Here is a 24,461-nt window from a genome sequence, read left to right as displayed (position 1 = left end):
TCTTCAAAATACAGTCATGGAGTTCTTCATAAGACATGTAGGAAGACATCATTCATCTACCCTTTAAAAGTTTCATAAAATCTTCTCAAATCTTATGTGGCCCTATCAATTTCATTAAAATCTTCATCTAGACCTATGAGCGAGAAAACTGAATAGGTCTTGTACTGTCATAAACTCTCCGTTTTGTTTTTATTGAATATTTTCTGCACCGGACCTTTTACAGACTTTTTCATGATCTAGAAGTGTGGTGACACAGTATGACAAGCCAGTGTTTTTTTTATGCCCCCGAAGGAGGGCATATAGTGATCACACTGTCCGTCTGTCTGTCCGTCACACTTTGCGTTTAGGTTTTGAAAAATGCTTATTACTTCTATGTCGCTTCAGATTTGACTTTGGTATGCCTGTGTATATGGACAAGGCTTTTCCATACGCACACAAATTTTGACCCCTTTGACCTTGACCTTGAACTTAAGGACCGCGTTTAGGTTTTGAAAAATGCGTTTAGGTTTCGAAAAATGCTCATAACTTCTATCAAAGCGTTTATCGGGGGCATATGTCATCCTATGGAGACAGCTCTTGTTTTGTTCTAATTTGAGTCCGTTACAGGGACCCATTCCCAATGAATTTTTTGTTGTTGTTGCCCAAATGGGCCCTACAAATTTCCAATTGAAGGTTTACAAAAAAGAATATTTTTTTAATATTCTAAAGTCTAAACATGTCATTCATCTCCAAATCCAGCTCTTTATGACTTATAAAATATAATATTGAAATCACTTAAATAATGAATTTTTAATGATTTGTAAGAATTAAATCAACAACATTAATTTCCTAATTTTAGTCAAAAGTTCGCGATTTTTCCCAATCCATAGGGACCCAGCCCCATTCCCAAAATGGTGAAAAACCACTGCAAGCAAATGTTGTTAATATTTCAGGTCAAGACGGCCTTCCAGATGGTATAACAGATTTCGATGCTAGAAAGGGCTCCGACAAAAAGACGAAAAATGACGAAAACTACCCACAGCATAAGCCTGAGGAAAAAAATCTTTCGAAGAACAGTACATCCCTATAATCATTGCAGCTCTGGCCTGTTTGATTGTTGTGCTCTTTGCCATCGTGTGTTTCATCGTGTGTCGCCATCGACGACGGAAACAGAACAACAACCGTCTTGGCATGAAACCCGTTGTTGACCACGTGACCATGAATATGAACCAGGTCAGCAGTTAAACCTTTAACACTCACATACACTTTTTGACCCGTCTGTAGTCCCTTCGAAAATCAAATTTAAATTAAAGACTTTTCTTGCTAGATTCAAGTTTTAAATGCTTCATTTCCAACCCTAAGATACTAATAAGCAGCATACAGCATAAAATCTGAACAGAATGCGAGTTACTTGCAGGCTGTTGTGATTTCATGCTTTTTGCATATAGCCTTTTTCACTTTGCTTCAGAGCTGGTAAGGTTGAAATAAAATATAATATACAAACATGTTACTTGTTTTCAATTAAATTTCTTAATTACTTAACACGTTTGGCCCTAGCCTTCATCAGTAATATCAAATTAATTGAAATAAACAAAAATATAGGAAGGAACATCAACGTCATTCAGTAATGTTATGTCGCTTTGCAGCAGAAAAACCGTATATTACACATAACATTACACTTTACATCTTTACAAAGATGGATCAGTTTTGATACAACAGCCTATCAGTAATAATATTATTTATTTTGAAAAGAGCCTGCTCTGTGAAAAGGGGGTTTAATGCATCTTCGTTATCTGTAAACTCAGTTTAGCCTGTGCATTACACACAGGCTAATCAGGAACTGCACTTTCTGCTTAAAGTGGATTTTTGCCAAAAGAAGACTTTTTTAAAACCGAAAATAGCATAAAAGGAGAAAGTCTTGTCCCTGATTAGCCTGTGCATACTGAAATTACCTCTCTTTTCTTGAAGTAAAGCTCATACATATTTTTTTTCAAATCAGGTCAACAACACGTTCCACCACACGCTGAGCGGGAAAATGTCCAACGGGACCATGTACAAGGGGCTGCCAAATGAGGATATGGACATGCTGCATACGTGTAACGGTGCGGGCAAAGTTTTAAAGGGTTATTCTGACCCGAAAGATTCCATTCAAGGTCGCAATTTACCCGACCTCCCCTCCTCTAGTTCTGAATTGCAAGGTATTTATTGCCATGGATACCCAAGCCTGCTGTGATGCCTCGTACGTACATGGCATGGTGTGTCCGTATATTCGCTTTACTGCTTGTACACTTAGAATCACATGTTAAACACCTTCTATGGCTTATTAACATCCATATTGCTTTTGTAATCTAAAGCAGTTTCAGTCACTTATTTTATAAGATGTTATTTTTAGCTTGGCTGTTTTCGGAGAAAAACGGAGTTATTGTCATAGCCAGCTCATTGTGTCGTCCGCTGTCCGCCGTCAGCCATAGTCGCCGTGCTTAAACCTAAACATTGGCTCTAAAATCAAAGTGCTTCCACCTACAACTTTGAAACTTCATATGTAGATGCACCCTGATGAGTTCTACACGCCACACCCAGTTTTGGGTCACTAGGTCAAGGGTCAAGGTCACTGACCTCTAAAAAAAAAAATAATCTGACAAGCTTTCGCAGCCGAGCGTTGGCACCCGTTATGTGGTGCTCTTGTTTACTTAAGTAATTATGAATTATCCATACTAAGAAAAATCAGCATGTTTAGTATATTAAATGCATTTTAATGTTAGTTAAAAAATTATATGGCAAGCAGAATATAAAACTGTGTGTCTCTCACTTTCAAGCTGTAATTTGCCATTGAAACAGCATGAACATAAGATTATGAATGCCATATTAAAAAAATGTAGACCAATAATAAATATAATTTAATAGTTGAAACTCTACTAAATAGCATTTTTTGGCTAAGTTTTAAAATTGTTCAAGAGATTTAGAGATATTCAATGACAATACAGAAACACTTAATTTTTGAAAAATGTTGGAAAATGAAGAATTTTTGTTAACAATTTGCAATGCTTTACAACTGCTTAGCTATAGTCCATGTCAATATATACCCTGCATAGAGCCAGTGTGTTTCCAATGTGTCTGTGTGCCTTTATGTCTGCCTGTCAGTATTCCATATATCTGCCTGTTTGTGTGCCTTTATGTCTGTGTGTCTTTATGTCAGCCTAATTCGTATTGCGTGTTGATGTGTTCACTTATATATTTATGCCCCCCTTCGAACAAGAGGGGGTATATTGCTTTGCACATGTTGGTCGGTCCGTCGGTCTGTCGGTCCGTCCACCAGATGGTTTCGGGATGATAACTCAAGAACGCTTAGGCCTAGGATCATGAAACTTCATAGGTACATTGATCATGACTCACAGATGACCCCTATTGATTTTGAGGTCACTAGGTCAAAGGTCAAGGTCACTGTGACCGGAAATAGTAAAATGGTTTCCGGATGATAATTCAAGAACGCTTATGCCTAGGATCATGAAACTTGATAGGTAGATTGACCATTACTTTCAGATGACCCCTATTGATTTTGAGGTCACTAGGTCAAAGGTCAAGGTCACGGTGACCCGAAATATTAAAATGGTTTCCGGATGATAAGTCAAGAACGCTTATGCCTAGGATCATGAAACTTGATAGGTAGATTGACCATGACTCGCAGATGACCCCTATTGATTTTGAGGTCACTAGGTCAAAGGTCAAGGTCACGGTGACCCGAAATATTAAAATGGTTTCCGGATGATAAGTCAAGAACGCTTATGCCTAGGATCATGAAACTTGATAGGTAGATTGATCATGACTCGCAGATGACCCCTATTGATTTTCAGGTCACGAGGTCAAAGGTCAAGGTCACGGTGACCAGAAATAGTAAAATGGTTTCCGGATGATTACTCAAGAACGCTTATGCCTAGGATCATGAAACTTGATAGGTAGTTTGATCATGACTGGCAGATGACCCCTAATGATTTTTAGGTCACTAGGTCAAAGGTCAAGGTCACGGTGACCCGAAATAGTAAAATGGTTTCCGGATGATAACTCAAGAACGCTTATGCCTAGGATCATGAAACTTCATAGGTACATTGATCATGACTGGCAGATGACCCCTATTTTCAGGTAACTAGGTCAAAGTTCAAGGTCACAGTGACAAAAAACATATTTACAAAATGGCTGTCAGTACAACTGAGAGCCCATATGGGGGGCATGCATGTTTTTTTAATGATATAACCCATTCCCACTTAGAAGCAAAGTGAAAATGGCTTTGTGCAAACAGCATAAAACCAGAACAGCCTGCAAGTAGCTCGCAGTCTGTAAAGGTTTTATACTGTTTGCTGCTCATCAGTATGTAAGAATTTGAAGTGAAGCCTGTAAAACTTGAATTTAGTAAGAATGGTCTTTAGTTAAATAAAACTTTCTAAGGGACTACATTATGCATCAAAATACAAATCTAAGTGGTAAAGGGACATTATATGTCTAATGCTTGTATACTTTCCACAAAATACCCTGTTGTCTTATTGCAAATAGATACTAGAAAGTTATGTTCCATACAAGTGCACTTTATATGTAAGATGCCTTGAGCATAAAAATATCAGAAAAAGGGGATGATTATGTCCTAGATGCACTAAGTTTATGGGGAAAGATAAATGTTTTAATTTACAATTTGTTTCATCCTTAAGTTTAGAATGTGAACCATTTATGTATCATAACAACAAAAGATAAGGTCCTCTTATATATGTAATAAAACATAATTTCTCTTTGGAACAGTATCTTAATTGACATTCCCAAATATTTGCCAATGTACCAATGTTTTTTGTGTTTCAAAGACTTCACACTGTGGCATTCTGGGAAAATATTCACATAAGACTTCTTTGGCTCCTGTTGAATGTCAAACTTCGGGTTTACAACAATATAGTGTACTTCTAAACAATTATGTGGTCCAACTGGCATTATGAGATAAAATGATTATATTGTTATTGTCTCTCTGTTATTATCAAACTATACCCAAATAATGTTTAAGTTGTAAAATAATTAAGAGTTTTACTGAATACTAAATCGGGAGTTTTTTTTTTCATGAATTGCTCCTTTAAATAAATCGCAGAATTCTTCAGAAATGACAACTATGTTCCCCAACAGGTTCGAATTCCCACTGTCCATCAGTATGTCCATTGAATTACTAATTTTCCACAGTGTAATGAATGAAATAACAAAATCCAATAACATAAATAATTACAATGTGTTTCTATTACCCACCATGTACACATATGCTATAAGAGCTACATTTGAAAGTGGAGCTTTTTACTTCACCAATGGGATGACATAAAATATATTGATATGGCCAGTTCCCAGAGTTTTGATAATAAAACTAAGTCCTGCAAATTATTTCTTGTTTCCTGAACATAGTTGGTAGCAAATTTCCCCAGCAGCATATCAATCTGGTTCTAAGCCATTCTTATTTAGACTGTAAAATGAGCCTGTAACAGATTAGCCTTTGAAATGCAAAGAAAATAAAACTTCTGATATATTCTTAAGGCTTTCTGTGTAGATTGAGGGTGTTCTCTCTGTTCAAGATGAACTGTACTGTACAATTTTAAAATTTCTCTGGTGAATGACCTATTTAAGAGCCCACCCACTTTCTAGCTTTAAGTCATGTCATAGATTTTTCATTTATCACTATAAAAATGTTATTGGGTGTCATACATAGAGTCTATCATATGACTTCACTCTGGGAGGTATGCATGTTTTTACAGTAATTTATACCATGCTGATATCTTAAGAATTTGATGAATTTTTCTGATAATTTAGATCTTTTCTATACATATATTTTATTAATGGGTTTTCACTGCCCCTTTTTTCTGAACAATTAACGTGTTATTGTGCATGTTTTTGATTTTGTCTTATATAATTAAATAAAAGCATTTTCATTTAGTGTGATTGTTAACAAGTCAACTTTAAAATGAATTCAATAAGTCAATAAGAATATATATGTTTAAAACATTCTAAGCAGAGCTCCAGATAAGAAGCGTATCTGCCTATTTACACATTGAACAAATAAAAAACGTATTAAAAATCGGCCCAGTATGTAACAAAACGCTTTACAAATCTTGGTAAGTATTTTATTTATCAATTAAAGTGTGTTACCGGTTTAACCAATACTCCAATTAAGGTTTTAGTGTAAGTTACCCTTTGAATCAAAGCTACTAGTCAATCCAAATAAGATTGTAATAAAAATGGCGGCCCATCATGTTTGTGGGTCAAAAAGGGACGTTTTAAGCAACTTGGGGGAATATTTTTAAAGAAAGTCTGTTCATATCGTCATTTTAAATATATTCTGTTTGCATTTAATAATATAAATAACAAATAATAATACTATTTCTAGATTAAACACGCCTTTCACATTTTCCGTTTTCTATGGAAATGGAAAATACCCCTAACCCTTTATGGCTGAAACAAAGGCTAATCTGGGAGGACACTACGTACATGCATTAGGCATCATTTTCCCCGAGCGATGCTCCAATGTTAAGCAGCCTAGGGTGCTATCACTGGTAAAGTTTGAACCCTTTTCCACTCAGAAGCGAAGGGAAAATGGCTAAATGCAAACAGCATAATACCATAGTAGCTTGCTAAATAGCAGGCTGTGAAGGCCTTATGCGGTTTGCTGCTCATCAGAATCTTAGGGTTGAATATTAAACTTTGCTGCTCATCAGAATCTTAGGGTTGAATATTAAGCTTTGCTGCTCATCAGAATCTAAGGGTTGAATATTAAGCTTTGCTGCTCATCAGAATCTAAGGGTTGAATATAAAGCTTTGCTGCTCATCAGAATCTTAGGGTTGAATATTAAGCTTTGCTGCTCATCAGAATCTTTGGGTTGAATATTAAGCTTTGCTGCTCATCAGAATCTTAGGGTTGAATATTAAACTTTGCTGCTCATCAGAATCTTAGGGTTGAATATTAAACTTTGCTGCTCATCAGAATCTTAGGGTTGAATATTAAGCTTTGCTGCTCATCAGAATCTTAGGGTTGAATATTAAGCCTTTAAAACTTTAATGTATTAAGAAAGGTCTTTAATCTTATTTGATTGTCTAAGGGACTAAAAACAGACCAAAGTGCGTATCTGCGAACAAAACTTTGGTCTCCTCTGATAGAGGCATTGCCTCCCAGCTGTGGTGTTGTTTAACAAGAATATTGACATAACTGTTGAGGATTGGCAGTAGATGTGTTTTGATAAGCATCTGTGGTAACATTGTTTCCTGGGAGTGTAAGATCCCATGTCTACCAGTGATATGAGGAGTGTCACATTCTTGATAGTTGTGGACAGAAGATGCAATTAAATTATTATTAAAGCCCTTGAACACTGCAATTGTGAAATTCATCTCACAGAAAATCATCATCATCAGTTCATTGTAATGTTCATAATAATCATGATCAACAGCTGCAGCATAGTCTAATGAGCTTTTCGAGATATAGATTCAATGAATATACAGAGAAATAGTTAATGAAGGAGTTATCAAAATGTATCAAGTTGAAACTTTAACTTTAGGTAAAGGTATGGACCAGTTTCAGTTGTCATGTCATGTGAAACTTGATCTTTATAAGTCAATATAGGCAAGATTGAACTATATTTTACATTGTTTATGGTAGTATGTTTGTATATTAGTTATTACAAGGTCATGCAAAGTATTGATGCAACTATTAATTTCAAATTATAAGTGACAGAAATAAGTTGTCAATAGGAAACCAACCCATTATGATTTGATTCTCTTTTATACATGCATAGGCAATGTGTAATTAACGTTTCAATTAAATTTGTAGATGTATGAATAGTTATTTATTAATTATCAATGATGACGTAATATTATGAACTAGTCTGGTAACCCACATAACTATTTTCGCCATTTTTCTGATGTTCTAATTTTTATGCACAAGCTCAACAAAGTGCAAAATATTTTGTAAACGCCAGGGAGACAATTTGTTTCTTGGTTCATTGTTATTATCAAAAATCAAATTTTTCCCCTGCTGTAATAATCTCTATTTGTAAACATATCATAAACTTACTATATCCACATCCATAATTATTACCATTGTTCTTGGATATGAAATATTGCTTTCTATGTACCTGCATGAGCAGTTTCATCAGCAATAATTTATGTTATGGATATTTTTAAGATTAGTTAAGAAGAGTTAATATCTTAAATCCTTCTATTGGCGTTTAGTAGCTATTATTGTTTACAAGAGATTACACCATATGGTTTCGCTCTGTTTTACAGTTATAAAGCTGTCTGGTGAAAAAAAAACATACTGGAAGGTCTTGTGATTTTGTATGATACAATCCTAAACTAAAACAGTTCTCTCTACCTCCGTAATGCTTGTTGGTTTATTTCCTCTAAATTTCCTCAGATAGTTAAAATTTATTACTTGGGTGTGTGTGAGTGTAAAATTCAAGAAATTAAAGATGTGGTTGAACAGAAAAATAATGAACTTTATTTCACGGTAAATGCTAGGAAAGTCAAGTAGCAGATAGGAATTTTGGAGGTCGGGTGAAAAATTATACATAAGGGGTACTCTTGGAAAACGGTGCTTAATGCATGTCATGGTGTGCATAAAGTGTCGTCCGAAATTAGCCCTGATTAGCCAATGCAGTCCGCACAGGCTAATCAAGGTTTGTGACACCGCCTAGGCTGGATTTTTCTTTATCAGAGACTTACTTTAACCCATTACCACTTAGATACGTATTTTGACACATTTGTAGTTCCTTAGAAAGTTACATTTAATTACAAACCTCTCTTACTAAAGTCAAGTTTTAAAGGCTTCATTTCCGACCCTTAGTTACTGATGAGCAGCAAATAGCATTAAACATGAACAGGCTGCGAGTTACTGACTGGCTGTTCTGTTTTTTTTCGCTGTTTGCAAAAGCCATTTTAACTTTGGTTCTTATGGGGAAAAGGGTTAAGCAAACAATTTCATTAAAGCGGAAAGTGTCGTCCCTGATTTGCCTGCGCAGGCAGTGCAAAAACACAGTATGCACATGCAGTAACATTTTGCATCCTGGGAAATTTGTCCGCACAGGCTAATCAGGGTTTGTGACACTTTCCGCCTAGGCTGGATTTTCCTTTATCAGAGACTTCCTTTAAGCAAACAATTTCATTAAAGGGGAAAGTGTCGTCCCTGATTTGCCTGCGCAGGCAGTGCAAAAACACAGTATGCACATGCATTAAGCCCTGTTTTTCCCAGAGAATAACTCAACAGTTGTTTGGATGTAAATGACTCTGTGTCAGAAAACACTACATATACCATAGCCATATTGATAGAATTTGAAGATTTTTTTCTCAGTTTGTTTTATTGCCCTGCATAGTTTAAATGCTTTTCATGTCTAAATCTTTTCTATCCAGATTATCTTTGAGTAGTGCCACTGAAACCGCAGAAGTGTGAGATATGTGCATTCACTTTGATAACTAGATAATTTAGGGAAATGTGGGCGGACTTGCCTGAAGGAAACATCGTTATAAAGAAGAGTTGGATTTCTAAAAAAATAAATTAACAAAGAAATTTTTTAATTTCATCATCGCAATACTGTTTATACACTAGAATTAAAATTTGTATTATTGATGCATTTATATATACATATATGATATAACAACTTAATATAATATACATAATACTGTTATGTTTCAATGACTGAACATGTACAAAGAGCATATTATTATTTTTGCACTTCTTACATAATTTTTCTCAAAGCATTCTTAATTTTACTATCCCATGGACAAACAAGAGTAATTTAAAGAATATCTATATATGCATTAAGCTTTATTAGAACAACATTTTACAGCTTCATATTGTGATTTGTTAACAATGCATGAAATAAGGCCTTTAAATCTTTAATCTTGTGAGAAAGGTCTTAAATGTAATTGAATTTTCTAATGAACTACAAATGCATCAACATGCTGAGTGGTAAAAGGTTAACTTAAAATTTCATATTTCTCATTCTAGATTCTCGTGACTACGCTGTGCCAGACGTCACAAAGTCAGCCCTGAAGGTGGCACTCCCTCCCATCTACCCGCCCCAGGTCCCCAAGCTCCGGGGCGTGGTTCTTAACCAGCTCGACCTCACCCCACCCAACTATGATGCGCTGTACGCAGCTGCAGATGTCGTGCATCAGCAGAGTCTCAACATTCCAAATCTCCAGGTACATTGTAGACCTGCAGGTGCATTATAGACCTCCAGGTATATTGTAGACCTCCAGGTGCATTGCAGACATCCAGGTACATTGTAGACCTCCAGGTACATTGTAGACCTCCAGGTGCATTGCAGACATCCAGGTACATTGTAGACCTCCAGGTGCATTGCAGACATCCAGGTACATTGTAGACCTCCAGGTACATTGTAGACCTCCAGGTACATTGTAGACCTCCAGGTACATTGTAGACCTCCCGGTGCATTGCAGACATCCAGGTGCATTGTAGACCTCCAGGTGCATTGTAGACCTCCAGTTACATTGTAGACCTCCAGGTACATTGTAGACCTACAGGTACATTGTAGACCTCCAGGTACATTGTAGACCTCCAGGTGCATTGTAGACCTCCAGGTACATTGTAGACATCCAGGTGCATTGTACACCTCCAGGTACATTGTAGACCTCCTGTTACATTGTAGAACTCCAGGTACATTGTAGACCTCCAGGTACATTGCAGACCTCCAGGTACATGGTAGACTTCCAGGTACATTGTAGACCTCCAGGTATATTGTAGACCTCCAGGTACATTGTAGACCTCCAGGTACATTGAAGACCTGGTACCATGTAGACCTCCAGGTACATTGTAGGCCTGCAGGTACATTGTAGACCTCCAAGTACGTTGTAGACCTCCAGGTGCATTGAAGACATCCAGGTACATTGTAGAACTCCAGGTGCATTGTAGACCTCCAGGTACATTGTAGACCTCCAGGTGCATTGTAGACCTCCAGGTACATTGTAGGCCTGCAGGTACATTGTAGACCTCCAGGTACATTGTAGACCTCCAGGTACATTGTATGCCTGCAGGTACATTGTAGACCTCCAGGTACATTGTAGACCTCCAGGTGCATTGTAGACATCCAGGTACATTGTAGAACTCCAGGTGCATTGTAGACCTCCAGGTACATTGTAGACCTCCAGGTGCATTGTAGACCTCCAGGTACATTGTAGGCTTGCAGGTACATTGTAGACCTCCAGGTACATTGTAGACCTCCAGGTACTTTGTAGACCTGGTACATTGTAGACCTCCAGGTACATTGTAGACCTCCAGGTACATTGTAGGCCTCCTGGTAGATTGTAGACCTGTTACATTGTAGACCTGGTACATTGTAGACCTCCAGGTACATTGTAGACCTCCTGGTACATTGTAGACCTGCAGGTACATTGTAGACCTCCTGGTACATTGTAGACCTGCAGGTACATTGTAGACATTTAGGCACATTGTAGACCTCCAGGTACATTGTAGACTTCCAGGTACATTGTAGACCTCCAGGTACATTGTAGACCTCCAGGTACATTGTAGACCTCCAGGTATGTTGTAGACCTCCTGGTACGTTGTAGACCTCCAAGTACGTTGCAGACCTCCAGGTACATTGCAGACCTCCAGGTACATTGTAGACCTCCAGGTACATTGTAGACCTCCAGGTACATTGTAGACCTCCAGGTACATTGTAGACCTCCAGGTACATTGTAGACCTCCAGGTACATTGTAGACCTCCAGGTACATTGCAGACCTGTAGGTACATTGTAGACCTTCAGGTACATTGTATACCTCCAGGTACATTGTAGACCTCCAGGTACATTGTTGACCTCCAGGTACATTGTAGACCTCCAGGTACATTGTAGACCTCCTGGTACATTGTAGATCTTAGAGTTATGTTGCAGACCTCCAGGTACGTTGTAGACCTCCAGGTACATTGTTGACCTCAAGGTACATTGTAGACCTCCAAGTACGTTGTAGACCTCCAGGTTCTTTGTAGACCTGGTACATTGTAGACCTCCAGGTATATTGTAGACTTCCAGGTACATTTTAGACCTCCAAGTACGTTGTAGACCTCCAGGTACGTTATAGACCTGGTACATTGTAGACCTCCAGGTACATTGTAGGCCTCCAGATACATTGTTGACCTCCAGGTACATTGTAGACCTCCAGGTACGTTGTAGGCCTCCAGGTACATTGTAGACCTCCAGGTACATTTTAGACCTCCAGGTACATTGTAGACCTCCAGGTACATTGTAGACCTCCAGGTACATTGTAGACCTCCAGGTACATTGTAGACTTCCAGGTACATTGTAGACCTCTAAGTACGTTGCAGACCTCCAGGTATGTTGTAGACCTCCAGGTACATTGTAGACCTCCCGATACATTGTAGACCTCCAGGTATATTTTAGACCTCCAGGTACATTGTAAACCTCCAGGTACGTTGTAGACCTCCAGGTATGTTGCAGACCTCCAGGTACGTTGTAGACCTCCAGGTACATTTTAGACCTCCAGATTCATTGTAGACCTCCAGGTACATTGTAGACCTCCAGGTGCATTGTATACCTCCAGGTACATTGTAGACCTCCATGTACATTGTATACCTCCAGGTACATTGTAGACCTCCAGGTGCATTGTAGGCCTGCAGGTACATTGTAGACCTCCTGGTACATTTTAGACCTCCATGTACATTGTAGACCTCCAGGTACATTGTAGACCTCCAGATACATTGTAGGCCTCCAGGTGCATTGTAAACCTCCAGGTGCATTGCAGGCCTGCAGGTACATTGTAGACCTCCAGGTACATTGTAGACCTCCAGGTACATTGTAGACCTCCCATTGTAAAAATACCTTCTCTTTTTTTGTCTTTTTGCAAATGTGCCCTTCATCCTTATTTCGGATTTCAACAGTTGTGCATTATTTTCAGTATATATTGATCAAATTCCATAAAAGAGAAATGAAAAATCCATGGGTGTGATTAATTGAGCTGCTGCATGCGAAAATGGATATAATGAGATATATTAATTTGCACAGTCTGGTCAGGAGCTTCCCTTTCTGCTTAAGTCATGCAAGGTTTTGTGGTCCCATTAGCAGATAGTATGAATCCTCAGCAGAGCATAGTGATTTTCTTTGGCTTCATATCTTACAGCCTTTTCCATTTGGATGTGAAAAGTAACGTTATAAACCATGCAATTTCGGAAAAAATGATACATTTTTAATATGATTATATATATAACAGTATTCTAATTGAGAATAAGCAAGTTTTTAACTGCATTTCAAAATTATTGTTATAAAGTGTTACAGAGTTATATTCCTGTATAATAAACCAATTATTAAGTTTATTGGAAAAGTTCTGCATCTTTTGGGGATTTTGGGGATTTTTTTCTCCTGATTTTGGGGGGAAAATATGTTACTTTTTGCCAAAACAGCCCGTAAAAGGCTGTAATTTGGGGCAAAAAATCACTTGAGCATAAGGATGAAGAAACATTTGTTGAGCTTCACTGTTCAGATATGTCCTAAGATTCATTTTTTGTGACGCAGCGAAATCTGAGGAGGCAATTGCACAGTGCGATTGACGTTTTCTGACACAAGGACACCTACTTCTATAAATGAATGTTAAGTAACTTTAAACATCAATGTTCGTGCTTTGGAAGAAACAAACATAAGATCTCTGCGGCAATAGTTATTTCACAGTTTTTGCAAAAATACATCTTGGATGTCAAAGAAGCTGTACATGTAGTTATGACAAAATGTTATTTAATGTTGATGGGCTTCAATACAAGAAATACTTTTTATTAGTGTTTTATGAATGTTAGATATAACTAGGCACCTGGTTTAATATCAGAATAAATAGCATTGCACATCCATCGTACTTCATAAAAACCATCAAATTGCAGGCATGAGACGTAGAAAGCATATTATTTATTGTATAAAAATTTTAATACATACCAGTCACAGTAGTGAAAAAGAACTAACAAATGCAGTGATATGGCAATGTTTAAATGTTTTTTTCCAAAATATAGTTTAACTAATATTCAGTTACGTTATTCATATGCACTGGGAAAAGACATCTGGGTTACTTTGCATATTATGGTTGTTTTGGCTATCCTATTCCTTTAAATGTGTTTTATTTTGTTAAATCCATATCTCATATCACACAAAAATGAGGCCAGTTATTTAATGAGCAAATCTAGTCATATGAACCAACTGAACTTACTGAAAGGTCTTAACATAACACCTGTCAACATATGAGACTCGCTATGGGAAAATGGGGCTTAATGCATGTGCATCAATTGCCGTCTCAGATTACCCTGTGCACTTTGCACAGGCTAATCATGGATAACACTTGTGGAAGTTTTTGTTTAAAGGAAATCTCTTCTAACCAAACATCCAGACTAGGTGGAAAGCATTCTCCCATATTAGCCTGTGCAGGCTGCACAATCTCATCTGGGACAACACTTTACGCACACGCATTAAGCCCTGTTTTCCCAGATTAAGGCTCATATTTTGTTGGGAGACAAAAACCCAGATGAACCAGGTTGTGAATAAATACTTTAAAAAGTTGTTAGGACATGTTTTTTATATCTTGCCAGTAAATTCCAAAATATAATCAAGAAAAGCCACCCAATATTGCACGAAAGAACAAATAGTAAATACAATACTGTATAACTATTTCACATCTGAATAATGAACAACGTAGTAAGTGTCTTTATTGCAGTCTCACAATTATATAATGAAAAACAACTGTCTTTATTTCTCGTGTAATGGGAAAATTGATGTACCTGGCAAAATGTGTTCTTTTCCACATTGCTTTGAATAATTATCTCTTATAGTCTGTGTATTTCTGTAGTTAAGGGACAATGAGTGCGTATTGCCAGGCTACAAGGTGCAGTTCAAGGTGTTGGTAGTCTTGTTTTGGCTCCTCCCATGTAGTTCAATAGTCACAAAGTCTTTCTTGAACAGCTAGTTGTGTGCGTAGGCTAACTTACCTCCATGATATGATCCTTGTTGTGGGAAAACTGGGCTTAATTCATGTGCCTAGAGTGTCACAGATTAGCCTGTGCTGTCTGGGACGATACTCTATGCCCAGTTTTCTGAGGACAAGGATCTTATTAAAAACAAACAATTCTCTTTTGTACATTCAGGGTGCCACTGGAAGCAGCATGTACTCGATTCCTAACGCCGAGTTGTTACTCAGCCTCGACCTGTCCAGGGTTGAGTTCCCTCGTGAAAACCTGAGATTTGTTGAGGTGCTGGGAGAGGGACAGTTCGGGGAGGTGAGTGTGCAGTGAACTTTTTTGTTAGAATTAGGGGCTGGTATAAGGCCCCATTCCCTATGGAGATTTATTTTCCACAAATAAAATTGCCCAATATAAGGTTTCACACAAAAAATATTTCACCAAGCTTAATAAGTTGAACCTAAGTTAACATCATACTGAAAACACTTATTCTCAATTTTAAAGTATTTTTATGCCCTCCCTTTGAAGAAGAGTGGGTATATTGTTTTGCACATGTCGGTCTGTCCACCAAATGGTTTCTGGATGATAACTCAGGAAGGCTTAGGCCTAGGATCATGACCCTTTATAGGTACATTGATCATGACGGGCAGATGACCTCTATTGATTTTCAGGTCACTAGGTCAAAGGTCAAGCTCACAGTGACGCAAATCAGTAAAATGGTTTCCGGATGATAACTCAAGAACCATAATGCCTAGGATCATGAAACTGCATAGGTACATTGATCATGACTGGCAGATGACCCCTATTGATTTTCAGGTCACAAGGTCAAAGGTCAAGGTGTTTGGGGGGGGGGGCATATGTCTCTGACCGCGGAACACTTGTTTAAAACAACAACAATAATTTTGCAATTTTAATTAAAACAACAACAAAATTTGCACTCCAAAAGGACCAGGCCTTTTTCCAATACGGTGATAAAGAACACTGGTGCAAGATTTGGAATCAATAATTTTGTGTCAATATTTGCCTCCATATAATCACTACTGTTAAACCTCTACCAATCCCTGTGACAAAACCATTTCTATAAACCAGGGTGTTATTTCCACAATAATGCAGCTTCGTTCCTCCCTTGCAATTCCCAGAAGTTTACAAAGTGCTCTTAGCTTTGCTGGATCTACAAGAGAAGAGTTTTTGTGTACTGTGATAGTGATGGGAGTTGGGCTTTTTCTTTCCCTGAGGTGTTTCCTAAACCACACCCCTGGTTATAAGACTGCCTGCAATCCACAACCAGAAAATTCTTTCAGCCAGCTTAGTTTGAACTTATTTATTAATTAAATTATTATCCCCCACCAAAGGCAGAGGGATATAGAAATGGCTTTGTCTGTCTGTCAGTCAGTCTGTGTGTTTGTCACAAAATTAATATTTGGCTGGGGATATCTATTCAAAGAAAATGCTTGTTGTCCCCTACCGGTTTCACCGGAGGGGAATTATGGTTTGCGCTCTGTGTCCGTCAGTCTGTCACACTTTTCTGGATCCTGCAATAACTTAAAAAGTTCTTCATATTTTTTCATGAAACTTGAAATATGGACATATAGAAATATGGAGATTATGCACATCATTTCATTTTGTTCCTACGTCAAGGATTCTGGATTCTATGGCAACAACTGGACAAGAAATACTGTTGAAAATGATCGATCCTCATACTTTTTCTGGATTCTGTGATAACTTTAAAAGTTCTTCATATTTGTTAATGAAATTTGAAATATGGATAGATGGCAATATGAACATTATGCACGTCATTTCATTTACTTGCTACATCAAAAATTCTGGTTGCTATGGCATTATTGAAAGCCAATTTGTATTGAGGCACACTTGAGTCCTGATACTGGGTAGTACCAGTACTTGGTTTCCATGGCACATGTCAGACACCATATTTGTAAGGTCACCACTACCTTACCAGTAGCTCAATCAACATCATCATCAGCAGCAGAATAGCTTTATCAAACACTATTACCGCCACCGAACTCATCAATGACACTGTAAAGAACACACAATATTAATTATTCATTAATAAAGGACGTCTGAAAGCCAATTTATTTATGTGTGAAATTTATGATTTACTAAAATCCTTCAAATTATTGTGATATTAATTTTGATATAAATTGAATTAAAAATATCTTCTTACGAATTAGAGAGTGAAAAACAACCTGTTATTGCTGTATAAAGCAAGCTTATTGGGAGCCAAGTGGGTGGGGCAATCTTTCATGACAATCACAGACACATTTCTAGATGATGATGAGAAACAATGTGAATAACTCTCTCTCTCTCTCTGATGATTGGTTATTACTTGGAGAAGCAATAAAATATTTTCTCTGCAAATTGTTGTTCTCAGACTCGGGTGCTGCTTATGATGCTAGATAATATAGGCATCTTGCAATCTGTCTGGGACAGAAGCTAATATCTCAAACTGCATTTTTGTGTTCGCAGATTAAAAGCTATTCTTACTTGCAAACAAAATGTGAGCTATTGTGATGTTTTTTACATTTATAAGTTGTCACTCATATTATCCACACATGTTAAGGCATGCCCAATAAACTATGTATGAATGTTGAATTTATTTTGTTAAAATATTTAAAATTGGCTCCCTGTTATATTACACGGGTACTTGATAATAAATAAATTCGGCCAACTCCATGACACCTTGTAGCATAGATCATCTCATCACAGTCATGAAAAAAGGGAAAATAACCATTACCACTACCACTACCAATACCACTAACATAAGCATCATTATACTTGTTTATATGCATAATCCCCCCTCCCTCCCCCCCCCCAAAAAAAAGCCACTCACTACCTGCCCGACATTTAAATCAAAACACTGGCCACAGACTCCAGAGAATGTAAGTGAACAAGACAATTTAGAGGAATATATTTAAGGTGATAGAATCAGGAATATTTTGATATGTTAGAATTAATAAAAGAGGTTATAATTAACTCTACATTTTATATACAAAAACAAAAGATATTAAGTGTCATATTCAGCGAGAATTGAATAAATGTCTGAATCAGAGGGATATGAAATTCATGTCAGTTAAAATTTAGGAAAATGATTATGCCAGTTTGAATTGTCATAGGCCACGTACTCTGAATTGAAACAGCCCCGGAAAATGCTCGAGAGCAGCTTCATTTATATCACCTCATGAATACCAGAGTAAGAATTGGTTATGTCATGTATGCAGGTTCACCTTTGTGAAGCGGTTGACATCGATGACTACATCCAGGAAGACTGCCAAGTCAACCGGTACCTCAACCGGCCCATCCTGGTTGCGGTTAAGATGCTTAGGAAGGAGGCAGACGACAGGGCCAGGTAGGTTCAGAGATTATTCAACCCTTTCCCATTCAGAAGAAAAGTGAAAATGGCTATATGCAGCCAGCAACAAAAAACAGCCTGTGTATGTTCAGCTTTTATGCTATTTGCTTCTCATAAGTACCTTACGGTTGGAAATGACATGCCAAAAGGCATAAATAGGTATTTTAAGGTGCCATTTTGCAGGAAAAACTGTTTCTTAACTTATACTTGGTTTATTTCTCTAATCACATTTATAATTGACAATATAAATCCTATTCCTCAAGATATCTTAATAATATTTCTACCATTAAGCGAATCTTTGAGGTCAAATTTATTGCACATTCTTATATGATTTAGGCCCAGTTTTTTCGTTGCAATGTTAACTATTGACAAATATTCCATTATTTGTGTTTGGTGTGTTGTAAAAAATATCATAAAAACGTTATTAATTGGTTATTTTATTTACAGTCATATTTATGGATCGGAAATCCAAATTTATTCTCACCTGTGTTCTTTTTTTGCCTTGTATTTTAATAAGCTCATGTGCAAATGTGTTGCATACAGGTATTAATGGAAGATACAGGTTTGATGGTTTAACATGTGCACTTGTTTGAAGTAATTAGCAACCGACACTGCGTTAATCTGTATTAATTTTATGAAGTTATTGCTCGTTATGCCATCAAATGTGTGGGCATTCTATGAATGTTAAACCTTTCCTTTGAAATGATTAACAAAGGTCAAGGTAATAGGTTAAGATATTGTGAAACATATGTTAACAGTAAAATGTGGCGATATTAATGCTTAAAACATGCATAAGAGCATTGTTATGAATGATTATTTTATAAACGATTTATAAAGAATGAAATAAAAATCTGAATGCTGTTATGATATATCTATCAATATTGTATTTGTGTATAATAAAACAATCTAAAGCTGTAGTGATTATGCAAATAAAGAGTGCTGATGAAATTGCATGAAAAATAAAAACATACATATGAGCACCGGTGTTGGAAAATAGGGCTAAATGCATTTGCGTAAAATGTCATCCCAGATTAGCTTGTGCAGTACATGTATACCTAGGCTAATCTGGGATGAAACCTTTGCGTTGTCAGAAATTTGGCATAAAAGAGACATCCTTTAAAAGAAAATAGACATACAAGTGTTTAAACTGTACAGGCTAATCTGGGACCACACTTTATGAACACGCAATAAGCCCTGTTTACCCGAATCATGTCTCATATTGTATTTGTGTTATTTAATGTTCTCAAGTTGTTTTAAGAATTTAAAGAAAGAGTGCTGATGTAAAAGTGGATGTAAAATGCTAACATACAAATAGTTTGACACAGAACACGTTTCACACTTTCCTGATATATTTCCCCTTAAAAGGCTTTTTCAAAGTTTGTTTTGAAAAATTGGCTACATTTTCTTCATGTTACTCAACAAAACAATTTTATTTAAGGCGAAATATATCGGGAAAGAGTGAAACTTGTTCTGTGTAAATTTACTTTTATCCCTACTGGATGCGAAACTGAATACAAATAGTTGTCAAACACTTATTTCTTTCAAACAATGTTACAGGGCAGACTTCCAAAAGGAGATTAAGATCATGTCTCAGCTGAAGGACCCCAACATTGTGCGTGTGCTGGGGGTGTGTATCAGGGAGGAGCCACTGTGTATGATTGTGGAGTACATGAAGTATGGAGACCTCAACCAGTTCCTGCTGGACCACGTACCCGAGTCTCCCATGGCAGAGGCAACACACGCAAAGACGTTAAGGTATGAGCTCTTTATTAAGTGTCGTTAAGTTTTAATAATGCCCATGCAAGTGAGAGGGTGAGGTTTTAAATTTATAATGGAGCTTCCTGATTTTGTGTTTTTAGCTCATCTAATCACATCATGCTTATGGTGAGCTTTTGTGATCGAGTTTTGTCTGATGTCCCTCATGCTTGATTAAGTTAAAATATTCTTCTTGTTTGTTGAAAAACATGGTCGCTGGGAGTAGTTTTTCTGGTGTTTTGCTTTCCCCACAATTAAGTGTGTATGGCGGGGTAAAATGAGGCCATCCATCTGTTTGTAGACATAAAGACAATATGTTACTTTTATTTAATATTATGTATAATATTAATGGGAGAGGCAACACAGTTAACAATGTTTGTTTTGATTCATTTTAAGTATTATGTCAAGTGAAGCCAATGATGTTATGTTGCTTTTGAAAGTAAGGGTTCTGTTATTGAATGCAACTTATCAATTCTGTAACCAAAGGCAACATGCTTTGTTTAAAAAGTGTGCGAGAAATAGACTACAAATGTATTGTGCCTTATTTGAAGATGACACAATCACAGTTTATTTTAGTCAAGTCCCAACTTAAGTTTATCAAATGTGAACCATCAGGCATGTTATGTTATATACTAGGATACTATTACCCTGTATTTTCTCTAAGTTTATTGACATTTTATTTTGGCGTATTTCTGTTAATGTAAATGTTTGAACTATAGAAAGAAAAAAAAAGTCCAAAACCTAAAGGTTTTGATATAAAATATTAACAAAATTTTGCTTTTGTTTTTGACTGACTTTATTGGTTTCATCTTCATTTATTTTATAAAAAATGTGCCATAATGACATACCCTATTTCCTGCTTTGTTAACAGCTATGGATGCCTGATCTACATGGCATCACAGATCGCGTCTGGTATGAAGTACCTGGAGTCTCTGAACATGGTGCATCGCGACCTGGCCACCCGCAACTGCCTCGTGGGCACAAACTTCACAATCAAGATTTCAGACTTTGGCATGAGTCGGAGTCTGTACAGCGCTGATTACTACAGAATCGAGGGTCGCGCTGTGCTGCCCATACGATGGATGGCTTGGGAGTCTATATTACTGGTATTTTAGTTTAAACCTATTTACTCTAACTTGATTGCATTGGAAGCCAAAGGCTTATTGAAGGGTCTTGAGTCAGTTTCCTGAATAGAACCAATACATGGTGTCTTTGAGGAGATTTGAAGAATGCTCCCACAGTGGGTTTCAAACCCGTGACCTCAAAGTCACTAGGCGGACACCATATCCTTTATTCCAAGCTGATCATACTTTTTGCTACAGGGGTTGGATTTTTATAATGATTTTTTGTTCTTGCAGTATAATCTTAACAAAATTAAACCAAATTCACATAATACTATATTGCAACTCAAATTTATTTGTGCTGCTTTAACTATTCTGAAAATATTAATAATTTTTCATAATTATTCAATTATGTTTCTACAAATCTAAACTGCTTTTTGGTATGATTAAAGCATTTTGTGTGCGATTGAGTAACATCCAATCTTTCCTGAATATTTCAGGGCAAATTTACGACAAGGTCAGACGTCTGGTCTCTAGGAGTAACCCTGTGGAAAATACTTACCTTTGCACGCGACCAACCATATGACGTCATGAACGATGAACAAGTGATTGAGAATGCTGGGCACTACTACCGCAATGACAATAAACAAATTTACCTACCGCAACCTGTGAACTGTCCCAAGGAAATCTACGACCTCATGCTCGAGTGTTGGAATCGAACGGAGTGCGAGAGGCCGAGTTTCCGGGAAATCCAGATGTTTTTACAGCGCAAGAATATGGGCTACAACCCGAAGGATGAAAAGATGAACCAGATAAAGGTCCCAATTTGCTGACTAACCGCCCAAAAGGAGTCTGGAGAGGGTTCAATCTCCAAGCCAAGTAATTTTCAATCAGAATGCGGTCGAAAAAATGTTGCTCCATTACGTTCAAGTTTTGTTGAACAAGATTGCAGTAGAAAATTGAAAATTGCAGTTGTTGCTCCATTGGGCACAAGTCGCGACTCGATTTCTTGTTTCATTGGTCAGCCATTTTCGGAGCTTCCTAAGTTTAATGAAGCTGATTTGGATCCAAGGACTGTAACAATGATGAACTGCGATCACAAACTATTTGAATACAGCGATGAGGATGTTTCTGAAACGGAGAACAATGATGTTGTGGACGTTGTGCTACGCAATTCACTTTCAGAAAATCCAAAAGTTTTGTTAAAAGGTAAGACAGCTGTTAGAAATGGTGATAGTGAAGCAGAGTCTGCTGTCAAACCAGCCTGGACTGGAATAATCTCTAAACCATGTCCTGTGGTAGTCTCTAAACCAACTGTGCAAAAGGGAACAAACTATATTCCGGCTTGAAAATCAGATATTAATTTAATCTGACAATTCCCTCACAAGTTGTACCAGTATATACCGGTACTCAGAATGTCTGCAGTTTTTCATGATTGAAGGGCAGATTTCTCACAAAGAACTTGTTGTGCATACCAGAGTCTAGTGAAAAATGGGTTTGTCATTTTCTGCAAGATAAAGTTGCAAATGTCTTACTACAGATTACATGTTTGCATTTGCAATTAAATAAATGCTTTCCTGTAAACTTTGGTTACAAGATTGCAGTCGGGAACGTAAGACATGTGCACACTAGTGCGGTCTAATTGACAAGGGAATGTGATAAGTATTACTGTAGGGAAAACATTGTATTAATGAGGATCGTTACATCCAGTTAAACATTGGGACAGATTCTCCCAATGGTACTGGGTGTGTGCATGTCTGCACATAATTACAGCGAACACTTCAGTGTGCAGAAACCTGTGTACATTTGCAGGCTTTGTTTTTTATGTCGATTTTATTTTTTGTAGACATAAGATGGCACTTTGGATTCCAGCCAAGGATGAAAGTTTTGTTTCTCCTTGGAATTTGAGCATGAAAGCGTTATATCTGCTTAATATTCATTGTCAGATACAGTAATTCAAAGTTCATATGAATTCTGACATATTTGTTATTTTCATCATGTGTTCAGACATAGAATTCGGAATTTGAAATTTAACTAGACTGATCACTGTTCAGCTATGTTGATTTTTTGTGTGAAATGTTTCCTTTTGACGACAGATTCTTTCTAGATGTTTTCTGAAAAAAAAACAGATTGGTTCCTTGCATTTAAAGCGCTGTCTGGACATGACATTGAGCTTGCATTGCTTGTCATTTGTAGTATAATCATTTTGAATCATAATTCAGCCCATTAATGTTTTGAAATCATTTTCTCATGTTGCATAAAAGATTGGCGTTATTTCAAGCAACCAGGCTTTTATAAAGGTGTCTTGAAGCCAACTTTGATGTATTCTGACACACAGTTTGTCATTCAAATTGTCTTTGTTGATGTTGTAATGAGATTTCAAGTCATGCTTTAATTATGTTCTTCTTTAATAAAGATTTATAAAACCTCACATTAAAATTAATGTACTCATTTAGGCTGGTGTTTATGAAGGCTAACAGAATAGAGAAAATCTCAGTATGATAATATAAGATCAGTGATTTGTTTGGTTTACAGTCATAACTTTAAAGTACTTAATAACAATTATTGAAATAATTTACACGGGTGTGATATTTATACTGTCCTATATTAATTTTGTCTAACATTAGATTGATTGATTTATTAATGTCAGAATTGCAGTTTATTTATAAAATTTATTATTGGCACCAATCATGATACTGTTCATATGAATTATTGACATTGTCATCAGTTTAACAATTGAATGATTTAAGTAAATGAAAAAAAAATCAGATGTTCATGAATTATTTCACATGGTTGTTGTATACAACCAAATTACATTATATATATGTTTTGTATATATTGATATGAAATTGTACAAATGTATATAGTCATAGTGTTGTTCTATTGATAACAGAATTAAATTGCTTCTTGTATGTGCCACTTTCCAGCATTTATGATTTGAAATATAATTTAATGTATCAAAAAATACATGCATTTCTCCACTTTAATGAATTATCTCTTTTAATAACTGTTTGGTTAGGAAGGACAACATGGTCACTTCTTTTTGTTAATGTAAATTAATCTTCATTATACCAGAAAGTAGCTTGTCTAATTTTAAGAGTTTAATTCATATGAAAAATTTAAATTCAATACTGCAAAAGTAATTGATTGCACAAATTTAAGTCAAAGATTGGGATATGGAAAGATCCAGTCATTGTCTCAATACAATATAGTTTTCCTCTTTGAGATTCTCATAATTTTCAAGTTTGCAGGCGATTAGATGCACACAGCTTATATCTCCACAAAAGGCAGGAAGAATGTATTTATTAAAACAGTTAACTGTTTTAACTGCTT

General features: G+C 36.7%; 4 protein-coding genes across 10 annotated transcripts in view; all 4 read left to right on the top strand.

Moving 5' to 3' along the window:
• LOC127857964 (uncharacterized) overlaps nt 1-24,461 on the top strand; it is a 309,606-nt gene that overhangs the window by 87,422 nt on the left and 197,723 nt on the right. The window lies entirely within an intron of this gene.
• LOC127857969 (uncharacterized) overlaps nt 1-24,461 on the top strand; it is a 289,700-nt gene that overhangs the window by 73,006 nt on the left and 192,233 nt on the right. The window lies entirely within an intron of this gene.
• LOC127857972 (uncharacterized) overlaps nt 1-24,461 on the top strand; it is a 169,244-nt gene that overhangs the window by 134,213 nt on the left and 10,570 nt on the right. The gene's annotated exons all lie outside the window — the stretch shown is intronic.
• On the top strand, nt 1,071-23,708 carry LOC127857967 (discoidin domain-containing receptor 2-like). The gene is made up of 8 exons (XM_052394761.1): nt 1,071-1,212; nt 1,979-2,177; nt 9,986-10,182; nt 15,132-15,263; nt 18,182-18,309; nt 19,870-20,067; nt 20,939-21,173; nt 21,629-23,708. The coding sequence occupies exons 1-8, from the start codon at nt 1,171-1,173 to the stop codon at nt 21,959-21,961; spliced, it is 1,464 nt and encodes a 487-aa protein (XP_052250721.1). The 5' UTR covers nt 1,071-1,170; the 3' UTR covers nt 21,962-23,708.

The sequence above is a fragment of the Dreissena polymorpha genome, chromosome 14, assembly GCF_020536995.1.
Source record: "Dreissena polymorpha isolate Duluth1 chromosome 14, UMN_Dpol_1.0, whole genome shotgun sequence".
NCBI lineage: Eukaryota > Metazoa > Mollusca > Bivalvia > Myida > Dreissenidae > Dreissena > Dreissena polymorpha.
This window is presented reverse-complemented; position numbering and strand designations above follow the sequence as displayed.

What these genes read in the sequence shown, in the direction of transcription:
- LOC127857967 (XM_052394761.1), top strand. Translation starts at nt 1,171, where the DNA reads ATGAAACCCGTTGTTGACCACGTGACCATGAATATGAACCAG. An exon ending in TGACCATGAATATGAACCAG is followed by an intron (nt 1,213 to 1,978) that starts GTCAGCAGTTAA and finishes TTTTCAAATCAG; the next exon opens with GTCAACAACACGTTCCACCA. An exon ending in GAGAGGGACAGTTCGGGGAG is followed by an intron (nt 15,264 to 18,181) that starts GTGAGTGTGCAG and finishes TCATGTATGCAG; the next exon opens with GTTCACCTTTGTGAAGCGGT.